The following is a 19571-nucleotide window of genomic DNA, read 5'->3' on the forward strand; positions in this document are numbered from 1 at the left end:
GAAACCAAGCTTGGCTGCAGCGGAGACTGGAGCCCTTCTGTGGCTTTAGCAGAGCAGAGATGTAGGTGTTGATGGGCGCAGCCTTTAGCGAAGCGAGTATCCCGTGTCTCCAGCCGGGGAGGAAGCACCGTGTCGTCTTCAGATCCAGGTTTTCCTATCCCTAGCCTAACGCCAAGCATCAGTCCTAACGAGCCATGAGGCCAGTATTCACAGCATCGTTCACGGAAGGAAGGGAAAAAAACCCACAGAGAGAGAGAACCCCAGGTGCGTGTGGCAGGCAGCGCGCTCAAGCCCGCAGCGCCCCAGCGCAGGGTGATGGGCAGTGGTACCAAACGCCACGCGTGTGACCGTGTGTCCCTGTGTCTGGTGCCTGAAGGGTTCGGGAAATGACGAGGAAGGAGGAATGTTAGGTACCCCGAAGCGGCGGTCCTTCCCGGGACGCCCAAGCACCGCCGGCTGCTTGGGGCGGCCACCTGCTCCGTGCGGGGCCCGAGGGCGCGATGGGGCGGGGGGGCGGTGACCCATATCCCCCGCACCCCGCGGATGCTGCTCCTCGGAGGAGCGGGCGGGAATCACCGCCCCGGGGGCGGTACGGGGGCACCTGTGCCGGGGGATGGGGGTGCGGGGGGTGTCTCTCGCCGCCGGCGGCCCCCCCGCACCGCAGGGCGAGGCGGCGGCGGGGCCCAGGGACCCTCCCATTGTCTCCGGCGGCGGGGGGGGAGGTGGGGGGCGGGCCGGGATGGGGACGGGGGGGGCCGCCCTCCGCAGCCTCATTGGCGGCCGGCGAGCGCCGGTGCCTTAAATGGGGCGCCGGCGGGGGAAGCGCTTCCCATTGACAAAAGCGCCGCGGCGGCGGCGGGGCGGGGGCGGAGGAGCGGGGCTGGGGTGGGGGGCGGCGGCGGCCATCGCCCCCGGGGGCGCGGCGGAGGCTGCCGCAGGGCTCGCCGCGGGCAGGGACGCACCCCGCGCCCTGAGCGGAGCGGGGAGGCCGGCACTGCGGGCAGGGCGTGCTGCAGCGCGCAGGGGCGGGCCACGGAGCTCCGCTGCCGGCAGCCGGCTCGCCCGGCACCCCTCGGCACCCTTCGGCACCCTTCTCCGCGGCGCGCACGGCCAGGCAGGCGCACACACGGCGGTACCCGCCCCTTCTCCCCGCCGCCCTTCGCATCCCCGTCCATGGCGCTGAGGCCGGCAGCCCCCCGCTCCGCACGTAAGTAAGCGGCTCTGCCGCGCCTTTGTGCGCGGCCCTGCCCGGCTTCGCCGCAGGTGAGGCGGCCTCGCCGCGCACCTGATCCTGGGACGCCCCGCGGGGCCGCCCGGCGCTCCCGGCTCCGCGGCTGCTGCGCTGCGCGGTTGCCCGGGAGGGGAGAACGGGGGGGGGGGGGGCGGGGGGAACGGGCAGGGCGGCCGCGGTGGCTGCGGCTCGGCTCGAGGAGCCAGGCTCGCCGTAGCCCACCCGTTTTGAAACCCCGGTGCGGCTCGGGGTGGGGCGGGGGGGCGCCTCGGGGCCGGGGGTGCTCGCAGAAAGGGGGGAGGGGGAGAACGGGGTCTGGCGGTAAGGGGTTGGGGTGGGGGAGAGCGGGGTCCGGCGGGCGGGGCGGTGGGGGGAACGGGGACCGGCGGCCGGGGCCGAGCCCGAGCCGCGGCCGCTGGTGCGTCAGGGCGCTGCGCTCTGCCTTGCCCCTCGCAGGTGGCGGTGGGGCGGCTCGGCGCGGGCACGGACCACGGTGACTTCCCCGGCCCGGGGGCGGCGGCGGGCGCGGAAACCTCAGACCTAATGGAAACTGGGGGCGATGCCAGATCGGCACCTCGGCGGGGAGGCAGAGGAGGAGGAGGAGGCGGCGGCCGTGGCGGGTTTCCAGCGACTGCCGAGCCCGGCGCTCCCCCGGCTGCGGAGACGAGCATGAATATTGATGGGCCCGCCGGTAGCGGGAGGAGCGGGGCGGCCGCTGCTGCAGTGCCGGGAGCCCCGGCAGCCCCTGCCCCGCCGCTCCGCGCCCCCAGCTCCAGGGATCCCAAGATGGTCCATCAGCGGTTCCTGCGGAGGAGCGTGGTGGACTCGGACCAGGAGGAGCCTGCTTTCGACCTTCCCGAGTCGGAGCATCAGAGGAAAATAATCCTGCTCCCTAAAACCCGGAGGATAATCGCGGAGAGGGCCAAGGCAGGGCACGGGGTGGTGGATAAGGTGTGCCTGGGGGCTGAGCCGTCTGGGGAGCCCAAGGCAGCGCCAGCACCCAGCGCTGTGGTAGGGGCTGAAGAGCAGAAGGAAGGCGGCAAGGATGCGGAGAGGAAAGAGACGACGGATGCTTCCAAAGATCAGAGCAAGGCTAAGAAAGAGGAGCCCGAGGAGGAGGCTGATATGAAAGCGGTTGCCACCTCGCTGGATGGCAGGTTCCTAAAGTTTGATATCGAACTCGGGAGGGGATCCTTCAAAACTGTCTACAAGGGTCTGGACACGGAGACGTGGGTGGAAGTTGCGTGGTGTGAACTTCAGGTAAGCCGAGCTGATCCTCCTGGGGTTTTTTTCAGCTGTGTAAGCCTAGGGGCTAAGGGCAATGTGCTGGTGTCATCTAGAGAGGCTCAGCTTTGAGCAGCCTTTATAGTCACCCTGGCTTAGTATCCAGTGTCTAACTATAGCGCAATATTCTCATTGGCTCTGGATCTACCACCTTATGTACACTCCTCCCAGGCTTAACCCTCTCAGCCCTGGGGCCTGGCTGCCCACACCAAGGGTGTTAATGTAGGGCCCGTCATACTGTGTGGAGAGGTCATGAGTCGCTCTCTCCAAATGTCTGAAGCATGCTGAAAAGACCCCAACGGGGTTCATCTCTTCCCCCCACCCCCTGCTGCTTCAGAGAGCAGCAGCTTGGTTTAGCAGGAGTGGAGCAGCAGGTCTGGGTTAAAGAGACACTGAACACAAATGATCTTGGAGTGCCTTTGTGGGAGGAACGCTACTTTTTTCTAAAGATACAGATTTATTCTATTTTTCTAATGGCTGAGGGCCTTAGCTGCCTGCTTTCTTGCTCTGTGACTGTGACTGTCACCAGCTTCTTGAGAATCAAACCTCTAAAAGCACCTGAGGGCTTTCTTCTCTAGGTACCATGAACAAGTGCTTGAGTTGGGTCAAAGACCTGTCTATCCAAATGACTTTTTCAAAAGGGAGATTTTAAATAAAAGATATGATTTGGGGTTTGGATCTTTAGAGAGAAGTCGGATGATATTAGCTAAAGAGTGAAGGCTTAGATACTGTCTCTTGCTGGCTTAGGATGCAGCTTTTCTTAATTATTTTTTCTAATATTTTCACTTCTTTAGAAAGAGCAGTAGGATGTGCTGAATTTTTTTCTTTGAAGCTTTTGGCATCTGCTACTCACCTCGTTTCTTTTAGCATCTCTTTAAATGAGACCTACTTACGAGGAAAACCTGAGGTAGACTCTAATTTTTTTCCTTGAACTATTATTGAGTTACTCTAATTTTGGTGCAAAATAGAGGCTTCAACTCCTAATTGTAATTTGGGTTCCTTAAGCTTCCACTGGCTGACTGAGCTTTATGGCCTAGAAGAGTATTGGAGAAGAGCATGTCAATAATGTGATATGATAAGCACGAGCTCCTGGCTGTTTATCTCCTGAACGTTGGCCCAATCTGTTTGTAAATCACTCCTGGCATCCTGGGGTTGGTGGGGATGGATGTACAGCCATGGCTTTATTACCTGATTATTTAATTACACAGTGTAATTCACTGCAGCGCTGCCTACTTAATAAAAAGTAGATGGGAGCGCTTCTCAGTCTTCACAATCTGCATTTTCCTGGTGTTTGTTAGCTGGGGATGCAGAATGAGTACCAGTGGCAAGGGGTTTAACTCTTCATTGTCCAGCCCAAGGCCTCCCAGGGAAGGGGCCGGGATTAAAAGGGAGGTGGGTGCTGCAGGCAGGGAGGAGAGCCTTGCAACCTTGTCTTTGTCTGCCTTTGGTTTGAATGGGACCCCTAAGTAAGGTACGTACTTTGGCAGTTAGAGATATTTGTGGGGTGATGGCTGGGATGCTGTTGGAGGGAAGGCTTGTCCGTAGGAAGAGGCTGATGTGGTTCAGCTGTCCGTTGGTCTGGCCAGGGCTGTCATTGTGGAGTGATCACACTGGTCAGCAGTTCATCTCACTGCCAAATGTTCTCAGTGTGCTCTAGCAGGGGAATTGAAATAGATACATTTTCATCATACTCTCTGTAATAGAATAGCTCTAATGACAAAAGACTGCCAAATGCATTGGCAAATGCTGTGTGTTGAAATTCCAGTGTTTACACTTGGAGACGGGGAAGGAGCATTGCAACGTGGACCTTACCTGGTGACTGGCTTTGACTCCTTGTTGGGCTTGTTTAAGGCTTCTCGAACCTACTACATGTGATGAAATAATCTGTAGTAGTTCCCAGATTCCCAGTAGTGCCCATTACATGTACCTCTCCTTTTAATATGGAGTTTGTATGGCTTGAGGTCTGACTGAATGGCAAAGGTCTTTAATCTTCTGGGATGGGCTTGGGTGGAGGAAGGGACCAGGAGAAGGTGTGAGTATTTGTGTGTCTCAGGGGCTCTTTGACTTGCAGTCAGTTAATGCAGCTGGGGAGTCTTACTGGGAAGAAGCTCAGAGGGTGCTGTGGAGTTGTCGCTTCATTCCCTGCATTTTGGAAGCCTTTCTGTAAGCGGTGCTGCTTAGGTGTGCCCCCACTGCTCTGTCTCTGTGGAAACTTCAGATACACGTAGCAGAGGACTGAGTGGAAGCCATCATCTCTGTGCTGCTGAGGACAAAATGCCTTCCTCTGCAGCCTCATGCCCTCAGAACCCATCCCAGAACCATTTTTGGGGAAAAGCTGCCGGAAATGGCACTTTGCCCATCTTGTGGAGATGCACTTGAGCCTGTTACTTTTAGAGCCAGTGAGTTCAACACTAACGGTGTTGCGGCTCCACACAGGCACTAATCCCCTGTCTTTGCTCAGCGCTTTTGCAGCCCAGTCCTGCTGTTGCCTGTATGTCACTGTCCTTTTTGTGTCCATCTGTACAAAGGCCCTGTGAGCTGTTCTTGTTCAGTGGCTTGATTTCATTGAAAAGATGGCTTTAGGGTTCAGGACTGAAATTGTGGCTTAGATTAGGGTAGGATCCAAATGCTAACTGATCTAGACCTGGGTTTTAGGCCTGTCTGAGAGCCACAGAATGATTTTTAAGTTGTAAAAGACCTCTGAGATCAAGTCCAATCAAAACCTGGCACTGCCAGGGCCACCACTAACATATGTCCCCAAGCACCACATCTACAGGCCTTTTAAATTCTTCTGGGGTGGTGACTTCCCCAGGCAACCTGTTCTAGTGCTTGACCACCCTCCCAGTGACAAAACTTTTCCTAATACCCATCCTAAACCTCCCTGGCACAACCTGAGGCCATTCCCCCCTGTTTATCACTTCTTACTTGGAAGAAGAGACTGATGTCCTCTGGCTACACCCTCCCAGCAGGTAGTTGTAGAGTTCAAGAAGTGAAAGCTGTGGTCAAATTCTAGCTAGAAAATAAGTTTATTGTTCCCTGCTGAAGTACTGGAGCAGGATTAGCGTGCCCTTGCAGGCTGGAAGGGTTTGCATTCTAAGGTTTTCAACAGCTGTAATTAAAATTAATTGGTGGCGTACAGTTGCTGTGCAGCAGGGCTTTGGCATAACAGGATTTCAGGGCTGTGCTCCCAAGTGAAATGTTGGGTTGTGAACAAGGTATATAGGCATCTGCCAATCTGCTGCTTGCAAGCCAAATGATCTTTTTAGGCAGATGAATGGTTTAAAAATCCCCTCCTGACTTCACCTTGGGAAGATGTGGGGAAACAACAGTGAAGTCAAACCTGGTGCCATCATGAGCTTTGCTGTGCTTCATGGTGCTCACTTGGACTCTGAATACTGAGCTGTTGTTAGATGGTACTTCATTCTAGCTGACATTGCTGGTAATGTGGGAAGGCTGGGCTCTACCTGCAGTGGGGAGGTGGGGGATGGAAACACACTGTTTGCTCAAGACTTGTGCTCGGTGCCGGGTATTGACGCTGATGTACAGATTGGTTTCCTCAGGGTGCTTCATCTCCGAGGGCTGTGCCTGGCAGCTGTGGGTGCTCCAGGGACAGAGCTGGCTCAGGACTGGGATGTTGGGGAGCTGTGTAAGGGTGAAGGAAGGGTCTGGTAGCATCTCCCAGATGGCCTCCAACCTGAGGGGCTGCTATAGTGAAACAGCTACACATAGACATGCTTCTCTGAGGGAGCATCTGTGGCTCTTTTGCCAGAACTTCATTTTCTTCACAAGGCAAGTGCTTTATTTCAGTTGTATAGCACTTCCCCCTTTTTTTTTTGTGCCATCGTTGCCCTCTTCAAACTGCCTGATCCAAAGAAGAACCATGAAAGTACCTGGTATGTCTTCGGTCTCTGGGAACATCGTGTTTTTGGAGGGCACAGGTCTTAACTGAAAATTAAGTTCTAAATGTGGATGTATTTCTGAATTCTTTTGTGTGACTCATAAGTGGTGTTAATATGGGAACAGGGAATCTATTTTCTTGGTCTGACTTCTATTCCTCACATGAGAAGCTCACTGAGATTGGCTGATAACTGGCTGACTTTAGTGTGGCATCAATATTCTAGGAGTACATGGTGAGGTTAGCCTTGCTTTTAATGCAAGGTGAGAAAAAAGGGCATTTGAAATCATTAGGGCTAGACCTATGTGAGCTGGCTAACCTTTTGTTTCGAAGGCTGATAATCTTTCCTTGAAGCAAAACTTCTACTCTGGCTGCTGGGGGGCAAAGCAAGCAGTGTGTGACAGAAGGCTTTTTTCCTTTACATTTTTAGGTGTTGTTTTCCAATGTATGTCCACTCAGAGGCTCTGAGATGGTGGTTCAAAGTGGTACCAAAGGTCCATGGCTCAGATGTTTTTGTGTAGGCAGATACACTGGGATGGTTAAAAGTGGGAGCCTGTAAAATGGGCACTGTTAAAGTGAGTTTGCTTGGCTCTAGTTGGCAAATCACTTTTAGCAAAATAAAATTACGTGGGAGGAAGATGATGTTTGCCCCTGTATTGAGAATCTGGAGGATTTCCTTCTGGAGAAAGTGCCATGTTCATGAGTTTCACTGGTGGTGGTTCAGTGCTCTGGTGTCCTTGCTTGCTGACAGTATTTGCCTGATGTTGAAATAGTAGCTGGTTACTACCTTGGCTGTTAATTTATTGGCTGGGTGAACTTTGTAGTGCAAATGAACAGAATAATTTAGGCAATCTGTTTGGGAGAAGAAAGGAGGGGGGCTCTATCTGAGAGCTTGAATCTGACATTGCTGTGAGCTCATATTAAATTAACTCAGACTGATTCTTGTCTGTTTTGAGTTAATTCTTGAGATGGTGACCTCTGCTTAAAATGAAACAATTGGTTCAGCTCTGCTTTACGGTGCCAGCATGGAAACACGTGCTGGTGTCAGTGTGTGTTGGTGCAGCTGCTGCCCTGACGTGGAGGAGCAGGGTAGGGATGTGGAGGGAACTATTAATAGACTGCTGCTCAAATTCAGCACATGAAATGGAGCTGGGTCAGGCTTCAGGGCTGCCACCAAATCAAATAGTCTCCTTTTGCTTTGAGTTTGTTGTGCTCAAAGGTCGGGTGTGTGTTCTTCCAATTCTGGGTCAACTCTTGGTGCTAAATGTGTGGGGTGCAGGTGGAATAAGAGGAGATGACTTACAATGAACCCAGCACTTGGTGGGAAGGCTATTTCTGGTTCCTTTGGTCATCTCTTTTCCACAGCTGACATTGAAAAGAGTCAATGTTGCAATCTGTCAGCTTAGTAGGGTTGGTGCTGGATGGGCTGTCTGGCTCATGGGTACACCTTGCAGATGTTTAAGGTAAAGTTGCTGCCTTTGTCATGGGTGTCTGGAGAAGGCTCAGTGGCACTGGCAGGGGTGTACTAAAAGGGTGGCAATAGCAATTGAGCTGTTGGATGCTGGAGTTCTGGGGATTTTGGCATGCTCAGAGGTAGGAGATGCTGCAGAGGATGGGAAGGGTGATTCTTGGGTGGGTAGGGGCAAGAGGCCAGGTGTAATGGTACTGTTGAGCGGGGAAGGTGGTGATAAACCTCCCACATTTGAGGAGCCCACCTGCAATGTTGGGTTTGAGTGCTGAGAAGAACTTGCTATAACTGCCCAACTGGAAGGGGTTGGCTTTTAGACTTGCTGTACCATGGTGGCTGATTGTCAGTAGCAGGACACTTGCCTATGTGTTTTGGAGGGTCTGTGGGTCAGATTGGCCAGGAAATGCAAGGTGAGCACTGATGTGTGATACCAGGACAGCCTGTAAGCATAAGAGAAGGGCAGCCAAGGGCTGTCAGTGAGCATAGCTCTGCATAGCTCTGAAATGGGGAACTGACTCATTTCCTCCTGACTGCCCCAAGGCAAGAACCTTTGGACTGGTGGTGAAGCCCACAAGATGGTAGAGACTCTCAACTCTGCTCTGTATGGCCTGTTGATTTTTCCTTTGTTTAGGGAGAGAGGAGTTTTAGCTCTCTGCCTCCATTGGACTTGTGCAGAGTAAGAGGCTCTGATCAGCTGGTGTGAGTGTGAGCTCTTGGGTATGAAGGAGCAAGGTGTGCATGCTTGCCCTTCACACATCTCTTCCCAAGGAGTACTCTTGAACTCTCTCAACCCAGTTTTCACAAATCATGGATGGGGTGTGTACTGTGTATTGGATTGTTCCAAATGGGCTAATCCTCAAACCATGAGCAGCTTCCTGTGCCACTGGGTAAATTCTTGCAGTCCACCAAAGAAATAGAGTCCATAGCACCTTTTGACATGCTCTTTGTCCACAGCAGCTTGCTTGTTGGGAGTCTTGTCTGCTACAAACTACCTTGGGTAATTACCTTGGCTTCTGAGCTGTCCCTTTGACTCTCCCCGCCTTTTACCATGGAAAAGGTGGAGGCTTTGGCACAAGGAGATGGCCACAAGCCCTATCTCCTGCCATCACATGTGCTGTGGCTGTGGGGACTTGCCCAACACCTCTGAGCACTGGGGAGCACCATAGTTGCCAGCCAGTCATCTGTGGGGACTGGTGAACTGGGACAGAGTTGTGAATCAGCTGGCAGTAAATGTGTACCAGAGCAGCTGTTCTGTTTGTTAGCAGTGATGCATCTTACTCTGGATGCAAACGTGTGTGGTGACATCCCTGCTGCTTGGTCACTGAACAGGAAAAAATAAGAAAGCTCATATAATTGTACTCAACTTGAGCTTTATTTTGGTAAGGTGCTCCAGTTCAGGCTGGAATGACCATGCATATCAGGGGTTTAGTTCACCATCACCCAAGAAAGCCCATACAAAAACCCCCAAACCAACCAAACCAACAAACCCTACAAATTCCTGGAGCCGATGGGGATTTTTTCCTGTTCCTCCAGAATCTTCTATATAAGCCCACATGCATTTTAATTCCTATGGGGTGTCAGTGTATGCAATCAGAGCTTTAAGTGATTTACTACAAACTAGCTTTGCTGTGCCATGTTAATAGGGCGTAATGGCCATGTGATGCGGCGGTTAAACATCCAGCGGGAGGGATGAGTTAAGTGAAATGCCATATTATGGGAATAAACGTGTCGCTTAAACTATTGGGGAAGGAGTAACTTAAGACCTAATGCCATCTGTTCTTCAGTTGTTTGCTACAGAGGGATACAAACCACTTATTCATGAACTCTGGGGAAAGCAGATAGGAGGATGCAGGCTCAGATAACGATTGTGGAGGTTTGTTTTTCCTTATTTGGCTGGTCTTTGTGCACTCAATCTGATCTTCATTCCTGACTTCTTAAAGGAAAATTAAATACGCTTTGAGTAGCATTCGATCCTGTTATGATCTCCTGCAGCACTCTACCAAAGTTTTACTGTAACTTTTGGTTAGTAAGGAGACCTAACTGCTTTGCTTCCTTGCTTTTTTTACAAAAATGAAAACCCAAAGGGAAATGGGTTTTTTTTGTTACACACTCTCACTTTTTAATAGTTTGTTTTGGGGAAAGCTGTACTGTAGTTGGTTATTAAAGCTCCCAATTTGTCTTTCACAAAATCCAGAGTTCTGCTGTTCTTTCTCTGTCCTGAAAACTACCAAAATGTTTTGTTTCATCTTAACTCAGAGAATTTGAGTATAAATCTGTAGGGGTGATGGCTGACTCATTTTTTATTTCTATATATATTTATACTTCTGGGGAACAGTGTTACCTTTTCCTTTAACTCTTTAGCAAAGCAAGGGCCTTAATGAACTGTGGCTCTGTGCGGAGCACAGTGTCCCTCTGAATCGCTGTCTTAGCAGGGCTTGTCCACATGCCATTGTCAGGATGTTTCAAGTGCTTAAAACTGTCTAAACCCCAGTGAGACTGAACAGATGGAGGAGAGGTGGGGGGTTTTAAAGCTAAATAATACAAAACTGTTTATATTTTATGAAATAAGGTATTATAAAGAACAAATGCTGGTCACTTGATAGATATGATGGAGAGATGAGCATTTCACAAAAGCAGTATAAACCGGGCGTTGCCTGTGTCTGCTTCTGAAATGGATGTTCCTTTCTCTTGTGTGCTGGAAGGATTAAAATTACGGTGTTTATTCCAGATTTTTATACAATAAGCAGCTTTTTACCATTGCTCTTCCTGATGCTGTCTGGATTTTTTCAGTTCAGCAGTGTTTTGGGTGACCCAGTGTATTCGCTGGAGCTGGTACAGCTGCGGTGCTTGGCTGAGCACAGCCAGCTCTGTATCTTATAACAGCACAGTGCAGAGAGGGGGATCCCAGAATTTCCAGCGGATGTATCTCATTGCTGCAGGCCCCTGAAGCATCTGATAAAATCCAGATCTTGTAAAACTGATTCCAGATAAGTTTGTTTTGTTCTAGGCTTTACTGATTAATTAAGGAAAGCTAATGCTGTGATGATGCACGCCTGAACTTGTCTTGTTTCTTTCCTATTAGTGTTTGTTTTTAGAATTGTTGTTAAAACAAGTGTTGCACTAAAGCCAGACTTTAGCATCAGACTTCTGCTGTTCTCTGAATAGTGAGACTCAGATTGTCTTCAGTTACTGATGGAGGATGTCTTTGGGAAGCAGCACCGTTGTGACTTCACATGGGTGGCCTTGCATGTACTTGATGTTGTTTGTGGGCATCTAAAATTAATAGTAGAGGCAGAGAAAATAAATAACCACTTGCACTGAGCCAGGGTAGAGGATGGAAGTGACCTGGGATGGCTGGTTACAGTCTGTCTGTGATCCCACCTCTTTAGATTATGTTCTCCAGTGTGTGGAGCACAACCTGGGATGGAGCATCAATCCTCACTGCCTGGCAGGTCCTGACGTAAAGCTGAGGCTGTAGGGGCTGGGCAAGAGACCTTGTCTTCTGCAGGTGTCCCAGCAATGGTGTTGTGCATTCGTGAGCTGCAGGTGCCTTCAGCAGAGCACCTGGGGATGAGGATTTATTGCCTGCCCAGATGCCATAGCCTCCTGTTAAACTAACCAGCCTGATGGGCTGATACTCTTATGAAGACACCCTGTGCTTTGCTCCCAGTCCTTGTACATGCAAAAGGATTAACCTGTCTTTCCAATGTACAGAAGGAAAAGTAGTACCAAATGTGTTTACCTGGGAGAAAAAGGTTTCACTTAATTTCCAGCTTCCTGGAATAACTGATTGATACCTTGTGGGGTGTCTGGGCTTGTGTGAATCCTTTTCTTTTCCTCCCACATGCTGTGCTGATGCCAGGGATGGGATGGGTGCCTGTTAGGGGAGAAGAGCAGCCAGACTTGCTGCTTCCAGGGCTGGCTGTGGCATCCTGTGCCATGTGAAATGGTTAATGATGTGTATGTGATGGCTGATGACTGATCATTTGGGTGATGCCAGCATTACAAGCCTCTAATCACTGAAGGTATGAAACTCTGAGAAATGGCAGCTCTTCCTCTAACACAGAAGCACCGAGTGCAAAGTGTCACTCGTTAAACCAAGTGTGTGTTTGTTTTAGTGTTATCTCCTATGGGGGCTTCAGAACTTCCTCCAGTACTGCTGGTCTTGGGCTGCAGACTTGTGTGTGAAAGAAGGCGATGGAGTTTGTATTTGACAGCAACTGTAGTAGATGTCTGGGGCTGTGGATGCTCACTGAGAACTATCCAAATTCCTCTGCCTCTTCTGTGGTGATGTTGCTGAACATCAATGGGGTTTGTAAGAGACATTGCTGGTGAGCATGTGCTGTGCTGGGGGGTTTCTGAGCATGAGGGTGGGGATGGGGAATGGCCGGTGCTGGACGGCCTGTGGTGGTGGAGTTTAGCTTTGCCTGGATAGGTGTAACAGCAGCTACACAGCTTGGTGACTGGGGAATGCCATGGGTGCTGTTGCTGCATCCCACACTGAGGGGTGGGACTGATGCAGGTCTGGCTGGGTGAGTGATGAAGGGAGGATCACAGTGTAGTCCATCAACCCCTTCCCCCATTCCTTTGTGTGTTTGTAGGAAGGCAAACACCAAAAAATGGGTGCTGCTTTAAGTTCTTCACTCTAAGAGGGGGCCTCCATCCCTGGAGGCATTCAAGGTCAGGCTTGATGAAGCTCTGAGCAACCTGATCTAGTGAAAGGTGTCCCTGCTCACTGCAGGGGGAGTTGGATTAGATGGCCTCTGAAGGTCCCTTCCCATCTGACAGTCCATGAAAAGTTTGACAGGCTTTTTTAAAAGCAGCTTAATGTCATCTTTATCACTCTTCCCTGTCCTCTACCATCCCAAAAGTTGCATGGATGGGGTTCTGTTCTTTAATGCCTTTGGCACCACCCCAGGGTGCATATAAATACACTTGTCCCTTTTTCATGTTGTTTTCTTTAGAGGGTCACTGTCACCATCACATGAAATGATGTTCTTTGATTAATCCTGTAGGATAGTCTTCCACCTGACAGCTGTGTGAGGTGCTGTCTTGGGCAGCTACTGAGTTTTTCTGAAATCCTGATGAACTCAAGCTGGAAATGAGAATTTGTAGAGAAATAAAGGAAAATGAGGTAGCATCTAGTGAGAGGAGATAAAAAGGCCTTTTATAACCTCTCATACAGTAAATGTTAGTGTCTAATTACTGGTGCTGACTGATACTTGCAGTCTCTGACTGTCATCCCGATGCTCAGCTCCTCTACCTGTGATGTTGCAGTTAATGATTTAACAGGACGCACCCTGTAAGTGCTTTGTTAAAGAGAAACTTTGATAAAATTTGTACATTATGGGTTTTATGGGTGCTGGAGAATCTGCTACCCTAGTTGTGTTTTCTCTGATTTATTTTTTTTTTTTAGCTGAAATTTCAATTAATATGTTCCCTGCTGGAGAAAGGAAGAAGTTTAGAGCGTTTCCACTAAACTCATTTTTGTGTGCAGAGAGAGAACTCAGTAATTTCTAATCAACTGTGATCTTTGCACTTTTAAAAGACACATAGTGTATGGCTCACACTGGGTTTCTGTCAGTGGGGTAACTAATGAAACCATCTTGCTGTTGGAGTCCTTGGTGCCCAGCAAGATGTGAACTCCCCATGAAGCTGCTTCTCCCAGTTTGGTTATTCTGGAATGCTCTCTTCTGTAGATGTTACAGTGGTTGGGGTTGTGCTTTTTCTGGTATTTTTCCTTCAGTGGGGGCTTTGCATATGAATTTTCCTGAAAACTGAAAGCTGCTTTGTGCTTTGGACAGGTGCAGCATCAGTGTAGTTGTATTTCCCAAAGAAACAAAGGCTGAAAACAAGCCCTGGGATACTCTTTTTGACAACCACTAGAAGTAACTGGGAGGGCTGAGATCTTAGTCCTGTCTTCCTCTTCAAGTTTATTAAGTCTGTGAAAGCTGTCAGACTCCCTTGTGCCGGGGATGAGTGCTGTACTGAAAGCATCCTGCAGTGTTGCTGCTCTCTGCCTTTGGAGTGGTCCCAGGGGCATGGAGGGTGGCAGCTGGACCTGGAGAAGCTCCAGGTCCCATGGCAGGTCCCGCAGGACTGCAGCTCTGCTGCTGCTCTGTGCCCACTGTCAGCCTGGGGAAATAGATACCCATATCTGCATTGTTTATACAGTGCTACAAAGAACATATTTGTATAATAACAGGTGGGTGATTACACATCTACGTGGAGGACTCGTTAAATAAAAACCACTCCTTGTTTATCATCCCTGCATCCATTTGGAACACCCTGTATTCAGCTCTTCCATCAACTTGGTACCATTTTGCTTGTTTGTCTCAGGATACATATCTAGGGCTCAGAGCAAACTGCAGTCTGTGACAAAGCACTTTTAACTGTGGGGATGGGAAAATGGAAGGACTGGTTTAACTAGACAATGTTAAACGTGCTGCAGTGTTAATTACTCATAGAGGTCTAAGTCAGGTGAATAATTGCTCATGAAAGTCTATTCATCTGTTTTAATGAGCTCTGTTTATGAAGGGGGAGGGGGGAAGCTGTGTACTACTGCTCAGGTGCTCCTGTACCAAAGTTTTAAGGTCTTTGGGCTGGGGTTTATGCATTTCTTTCACTCAGCATTGCCCTCGGTCTGGGGTTTCAGCATGCTGCATGCTTCGAGCTGTGAAAGCATTCCCAGAGCAGCAGCTCATTAAGGTCTGCCCAAAATCACCACACAACCTTACCTGGCTTTAAAAGCATTCCTTGCACTGACAGTGATGTGATGGTAGCAGGTCTGGAGTGTGGTGTTGGTCTTCCAAGATTCATGGGAACAAAACATTACTAATTGGAGATGGAAAAGTGCCCCTATATAGCTGAACCCTGTATAGAGCGGTGCAGTGTGAGCTGTATGTGCTGCAGCCTCTATAGAGGGAAACAGCACAAAGTCAGCATATTTGTAAGTGAAATGTTTTTACAGCATAACTAGAGAGTTGCTGTTTGACTTCTCCTTAAGCCTAGACATGGAGGGGACAAGAGATGCTGAGATGCTTCCCTTTTCAGAGTAAAACCCAGGAATTCTGTCTCTAAGAAGCCATGGGAGGAATGTTAGACCTGGGATCTGGTTTGTTTTATGGAGCTGAGACTTGTTAAATAGTGGCTGCATGAGTTATCTGGTAACACTGAAGTGGGGAATTCATTAAGCAAGGGCTGTGTTGTGATTTAGTTACCTTGCTCTCACCTGTGGAGTTGCTGTTTGCTTTCCTGTCCAGGGCAAGTGTTTGCTGTTTGTGTTGTCTTTGCTTATGCCATATCTCGGGTTGGATGTGAGAGTTGCTTTAAAGAAACCCCATGCAAGTGTGTGGCAGTAATAAGGATAAAATGTTTGTACAGGTGAGAAATACAAGAATCTGAAGTTGTCAGTGTCCCCCTGAATGGAGATCACTGCAATGAGTATTGTTCTTTGTTAAAGTATGTCGGGTTTGAAAATGAGATGTGGTATGTGGCATTCTTAATTGTCATGGTGTGGAATATCTGATGTACCTCAGGTAGGCAAAGTGTGCCAGGATGATTTAAAAATAATAAAAATCTTCTTCAGCTTGTAAGTTCTCATGTGCTTCTGTTGAAAAGTGCCCAGAGTGGTTCAGGTTAATTATGAACTTGGCAGGTGGAGTTCTCGAATACAAAAAGCATTTGGTTTTACTTTTCCAAATATTTCACCTGCTTCTTTATGCTGTGACTGATGGATCAACTTTCTCATGAACATCGTGTACAACAAGGTGCTGCTCACATGCTTCCTTGCTGTAGCATGCTAGAAAGTTAAGAAATTTAATCATTAAAATGCAGCTCCAAGGAAGGCTGTGCTTCATTGCAGTCAATAAATCACCCTTAGAATTTCTAATTTTGGAAACCTAGGAATACAAAGCTTTAAAAATAAATAAATCACATTAACTCAAATTTTTCTTTGTCTTTAACGTGCTCTAGTGTTCTATGGGATGATAATCCATATCTAGGTTTTGATGGTTTTTTATTATTATTACTACTTATGATATATAACCATTGAGTTCTTTGGCTGAATCTGCTGGTGAGACTATTGCAGCCACCTCCTGCAAGATGCCAGTGGTGGTTTGACCCTGCCTGGAGGCCAGATGCCCACCAAAGTCACTTTATCACTGCCCTTCGCAGCTGGACAGGGGAGAAAATATATATTGAGATGCTCAGGAATGGAGATAAGGACAGGGAGAGATCATTCTGCAAGTAGTGTCATGGGCAGAACAGACTCAACACAGAATAAAAGGCATCTCACTTATTACCCAATCAAATCAGAGTAGGATAATGGGAAGTAAAACCAAATCTTAACGCACCTCCCCCCACCCCTCCCTTAATTCATGATTTCTCTCCGTTCTCTCCCTCCCCCCTGCAGCGGCACAGGGGGAGATGGGGAATGGGGGTTTTGCTCAGCTCATGAGTTGTCTCTGCTGGCCCTTCTTGGGGGGAGGATTCCTCACACTCTGCCCTGCTCCAGTGTGGGGTTTCTCCTATGGCAGATGGTCCTCCACCAACTTCTCCAATGTTAGTCTTTCCCATGGGGCTTCAGCTCTTCAACTGCCCCAACAGGGGCCCTTCTATGGGGTGCAAACATTCAAGACCAGACTGTTCCATCACAGTCCCCCATGGGGTCACAAATATCCCCCAGCAATCCTACTCTAGTGTAGTCCCCCCCTTCCATGGGCTGCAGGTTTTTCCAGGAGGTTGCTCCAGTATGGACTTCCCACCAGGTCACAGCATCCTTCATGTCTCCACCTACTTCAGTGTGGGATCTCTCCATGATCTGTAGGCAAATCTGCTGCAGCACCAGGGGCACGTACTCTCCCTCCTTTGGCACTGACCTGAGGGTCTACAAAGTTTGTCCCACCTTGTCACTACTTTCTCTGGCAGAAAAAGGCTGCCCCATGGGGCTTTTAAAATCCTTTACACTGTTGTCCCAGAGGTGCTGCCACTGCTGATTGGCTTGGATTTGGTCAGTGTTGGGTCCATCCATGCTCCTGCTGGTGCTGACTCCATCACACCTGGGGGAAGCTGCCAGCAGCTTCTTGCAGAAGCCACCCCTGCAGCCCCACCACCAAAGCCTTGCCATGCAAACCTACAGCAACATCCTTTGCTGAATGCTTCTGAACACCTTTTCTGGGATACCCACATGGTACTATGGCTCCTTGGCACCTCCTGGAGCTCCAGCTTCTACATTCTTCATTTTCAGTGAGATTTGCAGTAAATTAAACGATATTCATAATAAATCCAATTACATTTGTTTCAAGATTGCTAATATAAAATGAGTGGGTTTTTTAGAAACTTCAGCATCTGGAGCTTGATGAAGCCCAAGCCCCTTTTTCTTAAAAGAAAAAAAAAAAGGGGGTGGGGGGCTCAGCAATTAGTTCCCAGGGATGCTGCCCACTGCACTCATTCTTCATGGAGAAATGCTGTGGATTATTCGTGTAATCAGGCTAATTGAAAGAGCGGAGAGGGGTAAGGAGAAACTTTCTGGATGTACTGTCATAGTGAGGGGGAAAGGGCAGGAAGGGCTGGTTGGCAGCAGCTCGATGCGCAGCGGTGTCGAGGAGGATGTGCATCTTGGCTGCCCGTAACGCATGCTGGGAGCTGGTGCCTGAAATGCCCTTTTGATAACATGTTCCATGTACGTTGTCAGAGGAGGGATTAATGTTTCTCTTGTGGAAATGCTGTGGGAGAAAGTGGTGTGATGAGCATAATCTCTTTAGTCAGTTGTGTCTTGGTTTTCTGGGAGAAAATTCCCAGATTCTCACTTGGATTTCTCCTGCTCTAGAAGAGGCTCTGATTTACACATGATAAATTTCCCTAGAGGTGGTTGTTTGGTGTCCCCCCCTTTTAAATTTCAGAGTATAAGAGTGTTTTATTTCCTATGCCCATATGTCCTTTCAGAAGCTGTGGCTTCAGGCTGGTCGTTTCCAAAGTCAGTAAAGCTGAATCCCATCCCAGGCTGAGCCTGCATGTTTTTCAGAGAAGACTGGCTGTGTGTGTTCAGGGAGTTGCAAAATCGTGTCTGCATGTGAGATGTCTTAATGTTACAGCATGTGGTGCCTGTGTTTGTTACTCAGTCTACTGACTGTCATCTCACGTGCTGGATGCTCCCCAGCAGCAATGGCCATGCCAAGCTGTGCTGCACAGCCAGGCTCTGGACCAGTGTGGGACTGTGGGTCCATCCCAGCATGACCCAAGGGTTCCTGGTGGCATCTCTGGGTTGGGAGTCTGGGCAGTTTGTCAACTGAATTTTAGAGCAAACCTCTGATGATGTATTTGTTTCCTATCCTATTTTTGTCTCTTGTATTTGAAACCGTCTTTATTCAGGGTGCTGTTCTGGAGAACCTAATGTAGTTAATAGGCTTCAGAAACCAAACCAAAACCAAAACACCCCATTGGGAATAAAAGGTCATCGCTGAGCTTTTAATTTGAAGTCCAACCAACCAGACGTGGTATTTAATCCATCTTGCCTTGGAACAGCAGCCAACAAATAAAAGCCATAATAAGAAAATTATTAGTTACATCCTCTCCTCTGTCTGACTGAATGTCCTCTAAATTAATAGGTGTGGGGCTGTGGTGGCTTCCTTGAAATGTGATGGGTTCTTTTTCTTTTGGGTTTCTAGTAAATAATGAGAGGCTGTCCTGGTTTACCTGGGATAACGAGCTGTGCTTCCCTGGTTTATTGCCAGCTAGTTATTCTTCAGATAGGTATCCCTGTTGTAACAAGAGTCCAATTTACTAATGTCATAGAAAATATTTATGTTACCTGGATTCTGGAAAGAACTGTTCCTATAATTTCTTCCAAGTCCTATTTCATGCTAGTTAAGCTCTTGAGTTATTGAGAGAAAGAGATGGGGTTTTGCTCTGGATTTAAGTGCACAGCTCTTTCTTGGGATCGTGTGTATTCTCTGCATCTCTTTTTAACATCTTTATTTAGATTGAAACATTCCTAAATTTAATTGGGTGAGGAAATCCTTCATGTAATTAAAATAAATTGTATTTAAATAAATTATATAAACAATAATAATTTATTTAAATTATTATGCCTCAAAGCTTTTACTGTGAAAAGAGTAGAGCACATACAAATACTTGGCTGTGTGGTGTAACGCTCTGTGGTCAACAGAAAATCTTCAGTACAAAGTTAAAAGTTGGGGGGGAGGAATCTACAAAGTGTTGAGCCATGCAGGAGCATGAGCTTTAGTTGGGCTACCTGCTGTAAAATCTGCTGGTTTAGAAATACCTGTGTGGGTGTTTGAGGGCAGGAAATAAGCCCTGATGGGATTTGGGGCGGGGATGTGTGGAGAAATGTGGATTTGATGGGTGGACTGTCCACTGCATAAGGAATTGTCTGGATGGTCACATCCAGAGGGCAGTGGTCAATGGCTTGATGTCCATATGGAGAGGGGTGACAAGTGGTGTCATCCCTGAGGGATCTGTACTGGGACCAGTGTTGTCTAGTACCTTCACCAATGACATAGGCAGTGGGATCAAGTCCACCCTCAGCACCACGCTGAGTGGTGTAGTTGACATGCCAGAGGGATGGGATGTCATCCAGAGGGACCTGGAAAAGCTGGAGATGTGGATTGCCTGTGCAAACTTTGTGTTTCTAGTACCTGAGGGGACCAATAGGAAAGCTGAGGAGGGACTGT

At 48.8% G+C, this 19571-nt stretch overlaps 1 protein-coding gene across 1 annotated transcript in view; it reads left to right on the plus strand.

The window, feature by feature from the left end:
• Positions 1-500: 500 nt before the first annotated feature.
• Positions 501-19571, plus strand: part of WNK2 (WNK lysine deficient protein kinase 2) — a gene marked incomplete at its 5' end in the record, with an annotated part of 101781 nt that continues 82710 nt past the window's right edge. The window contains 2 exons of the mRNA XM_084269567.1: positions 501-665; positions 1688-2491. Coding sequence (XP_084125693.1) covers positions 501-665; positions 1688-2491 — 969 coding nt within the window. The remainder of the gene's footprint in view (positions 666-1687; positions 2492-19571) is intronic.

Source organism: Gallinula chloropus, assembly GCF_964237585.1.
Source record: "Gallinula chloropus genome assembly, chromosome: 12".
NCBI classification, from domain to species: domain Eukaryota; kingdom Metazoa; phylum Chordata; class Aves; order Gruiformes; family Rallidae; genus Gallinula; species Gallinula chloropus.